This window comes from Alosa pseudoharengus, unplaced genomic scaffold, assembly GCF_046254945.1.
Source record: "Alosa pseudoharengus isolate Yale_2024_CS ecotype anadromous, Long Island Sound unplaced genomic scaffold, YU_APseudo_1.1 YU_APseudo_1.1_scf_9, whole genome shotgun sequence".
Lineage (NCBI taxonomy): Eukaryota > Metazoa > Chordata > Actinopteri > Clupeiformes > Clupeidae > Alosa > Alosa pseudoharengus.
Window position 1 is genome coordinate 20,087,436 of NW_027468881.1, and position 10,002 is coordinate 20,097,437.

The 10,002-nt window shown below is 45.9% G+C and overlaps 2 protein-coding genes across 3 annotated transcripts; both read right to left on the bottom strand.

Annotated features, from left to right (window-relative positions):
- Positions 1–694: 694 nt before the first annotated feature.
- Positions 695–7,503, bottom strand: ikzf4 (IKAROS family zinc finger 4). Of its 2 annotated transcripts, none has more exons than XM_076276661.1 (8): positions 7,420–7,503; positions 5,986–6,043; positions 5,734–5,838; positions 5,227–5,532; positions 4,760–4,927; positions 3,656–3,805; positions 3,309–3,440; positions 695–1,859 (listed from the first exon to the last, which is right to left on the bottom strand). In XM_076276661.1, the coding sequence occupies exons 2-8, from the start codon at positions 6,023–6,025 to the stop codon at positions 883–885; spliced, it is 1,878 nt and encodes a 625-aa protein (XP_076132776.1). In that variant the 5' UTR covers positions 6,026–6,043; positions 7,420–7,503; the 3' UTR covers positions 695–882. The 2 variants fall into 2 exon arrangements, with proteins under 2 accessions (XP_076132776.1, XP_076132775.1); XM_076276660.1 differs by having other exon boundaries at positions 695–1,856; positions 7,420–7,491.
- A 984-nt stretch (positions 7,504–8,487) lies between these two features.
- dnajc22 (DnaJ (Hsp40) homolog, subfamily C, member 22) lies at positions 8,488–9,815 on the bottom strand. Its single transcript, XM_076277431.1, has 3 exons — positions 9,275–9,815; positions 8,816–9,111; positions 8,488–8,670 (listed from the first exon to the last, which is right to left on the bottom strand). Exons 1-3 carry the CDS (start codon positions 9,813–9,815, stop codon positions 8,488–8,490), a joined length of 1,020 nt encoding a protein of 339 aa, XP_076133546.1.
- Positions 9,816–10,002: the final 187 nt, after the last annotated feature.

The window sequence follows — 10,002 nt, forward strand, 5'->3', positions numbered from 1 at the left end:
AGCAAATGATTAAGGCATAACACATCTGTACTCCCACTTCTATGGCTACTGGATTTCTTTCACCGCTTTCCTTCCAAAGACACTGATTTTCAAACACTCATCCTACACTCCTTAATTAGACACAACCTCCATAATCTCCTTTCCTCTATTCATCTCATTTAATTTCACACAATCTGTGATTTAAAAACAAAACGTGCAGTCTGACTCAAAACTGATATGCTTTGAGCATTTTCCACTAAGAGTGGAAATTCCCTCCCTTTCATTCTTGTCTAAAACACACACTCACTCTCACACACACACACACACACACACACACACACACACACTACCAGCGCATCACAGACTCCTTTAGCAGCGAAACAAGCACCACATTTTCCTACCGCCCCTAAGCCCTCACCGATTAAAAGGTAAACTCCGTTGTAGGAAGGCACTTCTAAAGCAAAACGGCAGCGTCTTGCCTCATGAGTTGTTTTGGGAGTGCAGTCAGAGGGTGTGATTGGCCCCCCCCATCCCTCTTCCCTCCCCACCCGTTCTGGACCATCGCTCTGATCCTTCACGAACACTCTGACTTGCAGCAGCAGCAGCAGCAGCCACAGCAGCAGCCAGCAGATGCCTTGCTGTGCAAGACATAGTGACCTGACCTCACCCGATCCGTTAGCCTTCAACAGTAAAACCTGATGTCCACTAACAATTAAAAGACAGCAAGTGCTAAATGTTCCCCTCATCCCACCCCACCCTCACCCCTGAGCTGGTGCAGACCAAACCATCCCGCCATGTCGTGTCAAAGCAGCAGGCAACTTCCCCACAAGCCCCTTCCCACCCCCATCCCTGGTCCCAGGCCCACACCACCCCGCCCAGCCAAGAAAACATCATCTCCTCTGCTCAGCCCACCTGGTGCTCCCCACGAACAATGTGCGAGGAGAACTCATAGCGGTCCTGGCTGCGGTGGCCGCAGATGTTGCACTCGAAGGGCTGGCGGAAGCCATGGCAGCCCATGTGGATGGTGAACATGACGTGATCCAGGAAGAGGATGCGGCAGTGCTCGCAGCGGAAGGAGCGCACCTGCCGGCCCTCCCCGTCCACCACCTGCAGGGCCTCCCGACAGGGCAGCGAGGAGGAGGAGGGGGGCGAGCGCGGGCTGCCCTCCTTGACCCCCGCTGGGGTCGCGGCCAGCGAGGAGGCCGCCTGGGGCACAGCCAGGCCCAGCTCCCTCTCTCGGACTCGGTCACGCTCGCGTTCGCGCTCCCTATCCCGATCCGACTCGAGGTCAATGTCTTTGGCGTGGCTGGGGCTGCAGTGGCGGTCTCGGAAGCCTCGGAGTGGGGTGTTGTGGTGGCTGCCCCCCTGGCCACCGGTGCCGCCACCGGCACCTCCCCCACCGCACTGCTCCTCTGCCATGCTCTCCGTGTCTGTGGAGTCGTGGCAGCCGTTGCTGGGGGACTCTGCGGCGGCCGCCATGGTGGTGTGGCTCCGGCTGGTGGGAGCGTCCTCGTGGCCCTCGCCGGCCTCCCTCCCTGGCAGACCCGCCAGCCCCATGCCACCGCCGCCGGCCCCGGAGGCCGACACACAGTTCATCCTCGGGGCCAGGGAGGGCGCCATGTGGGAGGAGTACACCGAGCCGATGATGGGGGGGAACTCGGACAGGCACGGCGCGTGGGACGGCGGCAGGCGCAGTGGACGCCTGGGCTCGGCCTCCTCTCCGGTCTCGCCCACGCCCACCCGCTGCCCACGCAGGTAGCGGCCCCCCAGGCGGCCCAGGGGGCCGTGGTCGGACCCCAGCATGTCCCCCCTGTCCTTCTCAGGGCTGGAGGTGAGTTCGTAAGGTGCATCAGACAGGTTCAGTCGCATGTGCTTCTCTCCTGAGCCAACGGACAAACACCACAAAACAAACAGGGGTAAAAACTATGGATGTCTGAGAGACAACAATATTTTGCAAAAGTACATGAAATATCTCAGCTATTAAATCTAATTATAGATAGTATAAAACATAACAATAAGAATAAAAAAACTGATTAAGAAGTAGTAGTGACAGCATCTAAGGCCGAGTTTGAAAGCGATAAATCCTGACGAGAACATTTTTTTCCACCGGGCAGGTTATGCCTGAACAATAAATGACATTTTCTGCCAAGGTGTGGACAAGGAACATTGGAATGGAACATTTGAATGTGCCTATCACAAATTACCACTGTCTAAGTAGGATTTATTGATCTGGCAAAGAGAACTTTTACGCATACATATTTCCATATTGACAAGGAAGAGCAAACCTGTATAATGAAAGTATATAAATATCTAATATCCTATCTAGCACTCATTGTATTGCTGCAAAATGGGAAAACACCGAAGTGTAAGGAAGCCAAACTTAAATCAGTTATAGTCACAATATCTTCTAACATCTCCTCTCTTCGAACTGTTGGATCTCAGTACGTCCACTATTTCCTATTCATTTGGAAAATAATAGGTACAGGGGAGTGGATGAAAATATGTGAGTGCACAGCTTGGGCCAGAGTGTATTGGGGCTCATTCTGAAACAGGCTACAACACACATAGATAGACTAAATTAAAATAATTATTTCAAAGCATGGCCTACCCGTAGATTAGTTCAAGTAGCAATATTTCAATGCACGATCAACTTGCGTATTACTATAGAATAAGATGGACAGTTTGGACTAATAACATCAAACTGTCAAAACAGACATAAGACCTATCTTCCTATGTCCACCTGATCAAAGGTCAATCTGAAATATTTCAATTCCATAGAATATAGAACTGACCTTCTGTCCGATGTATTTCTAAATGTTTAACATTTCAGGATAGATGTAAGCACTACATCTTTATTTTTGCAAATGTCTTCCATTTCAAATTCAGATGATAAAATGGAATATGGATCACATAGGCCTACCATATGTTTGGCACAAAATTGTAAATTCCTAGACTGCATTGATTAATATCAGGTCAGGTCAAATGGATGTTACATGCCATTTAAAACAAGTCCAACAAGCTACAATCATGTTTTAATGAATTTAATTGTTGTTGAACAGCAGAAGAAATGAAAAATTGTATTCCTTGTAAAAACTATCCAGCCCACAGCAGTACTGGCATTTTAGAGACTACTGTAATCTTGTCTGACGCATTCATCTTAAAGGTAATGCTCAACGATGTTGTTGGTCGGCTTTAACCAAACGTTTCACTAATTAACTTTAGCATGGCTCTGCCCACTTAGTGCCTTTGATCACACCTCACTGTTTGCTTAGATTATGTTCTCAAACTCAGGCTCTTAAGGTTCAGGGAGCCTCCAACCGCCTCCTTACCTAAGAACTTCTGGGGCGTCGACCTCTTTCTCTTGGTAATGCTGTTGGCCAGACGGTCAATGAAGGTCATCTTGTCAGTGGAGGGCTGGAGCAAGGGGTCAGTAACCATATCCATGTTCCGGTTCTCCTCTCCTGCACAGTGACACACACAGCATCAATGAGCTGTGTATGTGTTGTATGTGTGTGTGTATGTGTATGTGTGTGTGTGTGTGTGTGTGTGTGTGTGTGTGTGTGTGTGTGAGTAGGTACTGTAAGTGGTGGGTGAATATGTACGGTATGTATTGTTATATTCTTGCCCATAGAACCAACTCCTGGACAGGGATGGGGTGGCTGAAGTGTTTCGTTACCCTGGGTCTGGGTGCTGTGTGCAGGTTGGTGGTCCAGGCTCTGTAGGTAGCTGTGGCAGCGCTCCCGATGCTCTTCCAGTGTGCTCTGCTGCTTGTAGCTGCGGCCACAGAAACTGCACTTGTAGGGCTTTCCTACAGTGGGGGACGATACTGCAGTAGAGAAACAGACAGATAGAGAGAGAGAGAGAGAGAGAGAGAGAGAGAGAGAGAGAGAGAGAGAGGGGGAGAGAGAGACAGATGACTGAAAATGTGCAAGCTGTCAGTAATAAGGACATGGTACCTTACAGCGATGCAGTGCAGTACAGCTGCTTTCCAAAGCTGTGCTCTTATTCTTTTTTTTAAAACACCCACATCGGTCCTCATGCACAGCATGACAACAAGACAGGCACATCAGATTCATCAACTCAAAAACAAAGGTACACACGGAATGCTTTTATCTTTCGGAAAGACTCAAATAGTTTCCGAAAAGTTCCATAGGTGTTTGCTCAGAATAATTCCCCGAAAACCAGTGTGAGATGCTCGCCTGTGACCCGATATGCCCCGAGATGCTTGCGTCATTTCGCCGAAATCCACCATTCCCGCTTGCTGTGACTTCCCCGAATTGGTTCGTCACTTTCCAGAACGAAGCTCAACCAAACCCACCCCTGTCTTCTCAGGTTCACACAAGGCCCAGGTAAAAATTAATGTGAAGAGAAAACACTAACAGGATTTCCTGTTTTCATAATCTTGTAAATGTCATGTCAAGTGTGGTAGAGGTTTGCTGTGTAGAGGTTTTTTTTTTTTTTTCATTATTTCCTCTGCACCAAACACTAAGATCAGCATCATGTAGGCTCCAGCCATCGTAAAGCCCGTCTCTCCTCATTAAACCTGACTGCAGTGACACTGCCCACCCTGCATCAATACAAATCAATACTAACACAGTCAAGGAATATCACTTGTGCTGCAAAAAAATGTCCCACTGGTCTCCTCGCTCGTTTAACTCAGAAACAGTCATTTTCTGCCACGTGTCTCCATAAAGCAACCTCTTGGACTCACATGAGGCAACCTCTCGGACTCACATGAGGCAACCTCTCGGACTCACATGAGGCAACCTCTCGGACTCACCAGAGTGGGTGCGGAGGTGGCCAGTCAGGGCGTCTCGGCGACGACAGGCATAGTTACAGAAGGGGCATTTGAAGGGCTTCTCCCCTGAGTGCAGCTTGATGTGGCGCAACAGGTTGCCCTTTTGTGTGAAGGAGGCCCCACATTGGTTACACTGGAAAGGCCGCTCACCTGCCGAGAAACAGTTCCTCAGCTAGGAGAACCATGTATGCTAAAGCAATGGATATAAACAGTGTTTCCCTTGAGATAATGCTTATAGCAGGCTATAACTTTGTAAAAAAAAAAACACTTTACATAAAACAATCAATAATTGTTATAACAATTCAGTTTACATAATTTTTCATCAAATTTCATCAATTTACATCACAACCTCTGCAGCATATGTATCTACATTAACTTTTAGTTATGTATTAAAAATAGTTCAATCTCTCAATCTCTCTCACACACACACACACACACACTCTTCTTACCCGTGTGGCTGCGTTTGTGCACCATGAGGACGTTGGGCCCGATGCAGATCATGCCGCACACATCACACTTCAGCTTGCCGTTGGGCAGCCGGATGGGTCCTGGCGAGACCGACTCTGGGCTGGCCATCTCCCCATAGCCGCTCCCCACCTGGGCCCTCACGCCGACCCCTGTCTCGCCGCCCCCCTCCTCCGCCGCGTCACCCTTCTCCTCCTTCCATCCCTCTTCCCTCTCTCCCCCTCTCTTCTCTGATGGAGGGGCTCCGCCTGCCTCTTCATCACTGTAGAGCTCCACCTTGATAGAGTTAGCTGGGAAGGAAATGGGATTATTACTGATTACAATAACGAGACACTTCAGGGCAGCACAGACAACACCGGAAAAGCTGTGCTGTGCTGTCTGCCTGGTAGCGATTGGAAACAATTAACTGATTCTGAATACAAGTTATGTTTACCTATCAATGATCACCATTATTACAACATTAGTGCGAGATCAGTGTAAAGGGGACTTACCACTGAGCGAGCGACTGGGTGAGGAGTGCTGGCTGTTGGGGGTGCTTACGGTGGGTCCCCTCAGCCCTGCGAAAAACTCACGCTCTGTTGACGAGTCTCCACTGCCTGCAGACCAACACACACACACACACAGACACACACACACAGACAAAAAGGGCTAGTTAACACTCCATTTCTCATTGCACAGCCTACATATCGGATTTTATTTTTTTAATCATTGCCACTACTTCTACTACTCTCCATATGTCTTACCTGACATATAAGATCGTCCATTACAGTCATCAGCATTCATTATCACTGCACCAGCTAACTGTTAACACAAAAGATAGGAATGTTTTTTGAGAAGTAAATGAAAATCATAAGAATCCCTTTCATAATCAAATAATTCCCAAACATGACATTTATGGAACTGTGCTCACATAGTAAAATCTAAGCATAAGTCTACTACTTTTACACTTCTGAGTTGCTGTGTTGCTAAGAATCTGTCTTGATTCACAATAACTACATAGCATTGTTGGCCACTAATCAACACAGTAAGACATTTATATATATATATATATATATATATATATGAGACAGATGTGCAATCCCCTCCCACTTCTCTACAACTTTTCCATAAGGTCAGAGGACGCCAAGCAAGTCACAATAACCAAATCTCTCCAAAAATGTCAGCTGCTGACTTCTAGTAAAAATAAACAAAATGCACAGCGTTTGTACATGAACAGTTATTCAGAAAGATTCAAATGTAATTAAATGTTAAGAATTCTAGCCCCATGTGGAAGCAGTGGTTTGCAATATAACAGTGAAAAGGAAGCATTTCCAAAACTGGGACTATTGTTTAACAAAGAAAGAGAAGAAAAAAACATACCTTGGTCCGCAAAGAGATGTGGAAAACAACTATGTACCACCAATATATAATAATATAATTAATTAAAATAAGATTATGATAAATGGTGACAGGTTGGTTAACTGTCAGATTTTGGGGGATCTGATAACGACACAGTGTGATTGTTCTCTTTGTTCCGGTGTGGAAATACTGATTGAAGGTGAATACGTGGGTGGGCAGTCTGGAGAAAATGACAATGCCATGCTCGTGGAAGCAACAGGCTCGCGCCATCTATCTACATGGCTGTCAGAGGTTATCATTTTAATTGGACACACTAATCTGGACAAAACCGGTCTAAAACAATACACGGCCCGTAATGGTAGACAATCCATCGTCTGACTGGCGCTAAATATCGACTACTCGACGATGGTAGTTCAGGTTGTTCAAATAACTTTATACGATTAAGCTGGTAGGATTGTCATAACACGCAGATGCATCTGTGTCTGTCTGGGCTACGAGGGCGAGCTAGCTATGATAGCTAACTTGCTAACAAAACGTGACAGGTTGATGTAAAGCACCGACGTAGTCACAAATTGAATCCAACATAAGCAACAGTGTTATCTTACATTCAAAATGAACGAACTGTCGATGAGTGATTGTCCTCCTAGTCATTGCACAGACATGTCAAACTAAAGAAGAATAATGTTTCTTATGAGCCCTTGGCGTTGCTATGGTACCCAGCACTCGACAGATGCCGTCTAGCTCGCTAAAGTCGTCCAAAGAGATTACTGTGATTTACATCTGTGACATTTTGATTTTACAAAAATGATTGCTTACGGCTGCTTTATTTAGTTTCTTACCTGGCGGTTGACTACGGTTAACGTATTTATTTCGCTGGTTCTCTGTTTGTTTTCCCTAGCGAAGGCAGCATCTCCGGGATCTTCTACCTGAAATCCAAAACAACTTCCGGGCCCATGCCGGGATACAGGCCCGAATAACCCTACAACGGATTCCTTGATCCATGGCGATTGCCGAAAACATCGATTTCTTGTCAACGTTGTTGCCAAAGTGCAGCGCATAGATGTTTACAAAAAAACAAACGAAAAAAAAAAAGAGTTAGCAAACAAAAACTATCTAACGTTAGTGTCAGTATGTGCCATACTTTGTCCTATCTATGAGTAGGCATGATTTTAATAGAAGAGGAGCAATGGCATAACAATTATTTTATCATTTGTATTACTCTAATTTTATCAAATGCACGTTACAGTGCAATTGGGCAAATGTCATGGCATTCGCCTGGCCTGCTGTGACAAATGCAGTCAACAGGTGTTGAATGAGGAAAGTCTACTTCAGCAGCCTATTTGAAATAAGTTATCATTTGTATTTATGACTAGCTTCTGCAATCATTTTATATATATATATAAAATGATTGCAGAAGCTATGTATGATTGCAGAAGCTATATATATATATATATATATATATATACATACATACATACATACATATAGGCCTATATATTTTGTGTGCGTGTTGGGGGGGGGGGGGCTGGGGTGTGTTGAAAATTCTCGATACAATGTTTCCAATAGCGCAATACAATGTATCTCAAGGCTGTTGCACTGCTATGCACCACAAGATGGCACCAAAGGATGACTCTTTAGGCAGTAGCATATTCATCAGCAAGTGCAAGGGTTGTTATATTTTTTCTGTCATTTTTTCTTTTACTCAACCACGAAATAACTTGAGAGTTACTTAAGAGCCATGTTGTCATGGTTTCATTTGGTTATCCTTCTTCACAGTTATTTCGGATGTTATTATCTGGAGTGGACCCTCCACAATAAACATTAATGGACTGACCCAGCCTTAGGAAATTAAAAGACATCATGTATTATGTAATTGGAAGGTTCTTTCTCTTTATTTAGGGGGAAAGTCATCTTTTTTGTCGCGGCCTACGTCTGTGAAGAAGAGTCTCATAGGCTTCCTGGACTTTAATAAACATCTTCTGAGCTTCTAAAGGCTGGTGAGAGTTGTGATCTGGGTGCCACATTTTTACCAGCTCTCTGTATCGAAGAGTAATCTCCTCTGGAGTGGCTTCTTCATTCATAGACAGCACCTGAAACACAACACAGTCAGTTGTGGGTTAACACAAAACACAAATGTACGAAATATGTTGGGTGGTCCAAACATAAGGTCCACTTAGTTCTTTCACATTACAATTCTTGAATTAAACATTTTTCTCCTGCCACATTAAAACTCACGTTGAGTGCCAGTCTCTCCCTTTCAGTGTAATGTTGGAGCAGAGTCTCTAGCACTTTCTTCCAGGCCTCCTCACTATATCCTATTCCCCCTGTCAGCATGCATAGCATTCTGTACGGTAACAGCAGGAAGAACTCCAAAACACTTCTAAGCCATGGAAGAAACCAGAACATGTCCAATATGGATGCCACACAGTCTGAGATGTAGTACAGAGTGGCAGTAGTGTTGTGGAAAATGCAGTAACCCAAGGGAGCTGAGAAAGCCAGCAAGGCTAGGCTCAGACGAAAGAGACGTGGGCCTGAGGGGAAAGGGTGAGAGAGTGAATCAGACGATGATGGAAACAAGGGCATTTAGACAAGGGATTCAGTTTCCCATTTTAAAGGATACACAGTAAAGGAGTATGGCTACCATGATGATTCAATTTGATAACAGAAATGGGCAGTAGAAAATAGAGGTCTTACCCAGTGGTTGCGGTGGCTGTGTTGTCTTGAATCTGCGGTGCTGTGCGGCTGTAAAACTAGCGGCGACACTGATGGGCAGAGGGGCGATGTTGCTGCCATAGAAGACGGGGGAGGTGATGAGGCAAGTAGTGAGTGTCTTCTGCAGGTCAGAGGTCTGTGAACCAACATTGGACACAAGGTGCACACCAGCACCCACAGACAGAGGAAGCACAATCAAGTAGAAGAAGTCGAGAGAGCTAAGGCCAATTAAAGCCACTGTTCCAAAATAAATACCCACACAAACCTGCCCTGCAAAGCGTGCAGAGCTGGCCGGTGGGGGCCCAGCATCGCGTGGTCTCTTTCTGTGGCCGTCTGCCTCTGCGTTGGCTTCACTCACATACGCTGGGATGCGGAAGAACTCTCTTGCCCAGCCAACTCCAAATCCACCAAGAGTAAGCATCCACAATAGGGCATGGCTGTCTCTTCCTAAATACAAGTGGTGCAGGCCCAGAGGTCCACCCACTGCCCATAGAGTATATGTGAGTATAAGACCCTTAGCCATGGTATCATCTGGAAACTGGTAGTTTGATAGGAACTTATTAATGTCTTCAGAACAGTCCCACTCTGAAGCCTGTATGTTGCAAAAAGCAATATATCAATGACTGAAAGACTGTATTCTGAACATGGTCTGGTGACCTGGTATTCAGACAGTCTACGATTTATAGGTAGGCCTAAGGTAAGGCAAGTTT

What these genes read in the sequence shown, in the direction of transcription:
- ikzf4 (XM_076276661.1), bottom strand. Translation starts at nt 6,025, where the DNA reads ATGAATGCTGATGACTGTAATGGACGATCTTATATGTCAG. An exon ending in TGGACGATCTTATATGTCAG is followed by an intron (nt 5,839 to 5,985) that starts GTAAGACATATG and finishes GTTGGTCTGCAG; the next exon opens with GCAGTGGAGACTCGTCAACA. An exon ending in CCACCTCCGCACCCACTCTG is followed by an intron (nt 3,806 to 4,759) that starts GTGAGTCCGAGA and finishes TCTCTACTGCAG; the next exon opens with TATCGTCCCCCACTGTAGGA.
- dnajc22 (XM_076277431.1), bottom strand. Translation starts at nt 9,815, where the DNA reads ATGGCTAAGGGTCTTATACTCACATATACTCTATGGGCAGTGGGTGGA. An exon ending in ACAGCCACCGCAACCACTGG is followed by an intron (nt 9,112 to 9,274) that starts GTAAGACCTCTA and finishes CTTTCCCCTCAG; the next exon opens with GCCCACGTCTCTTTCGTCTG. An exon ending in GGGAGAGACTGGCACTCAAC is followed by an intron (nt 8,671 to 8,815) that starts GTGAGTTTTAAT and finishes GTTGTGTTTCAG; the next exon opens with GTGCTGTCTATGAATGAAGA.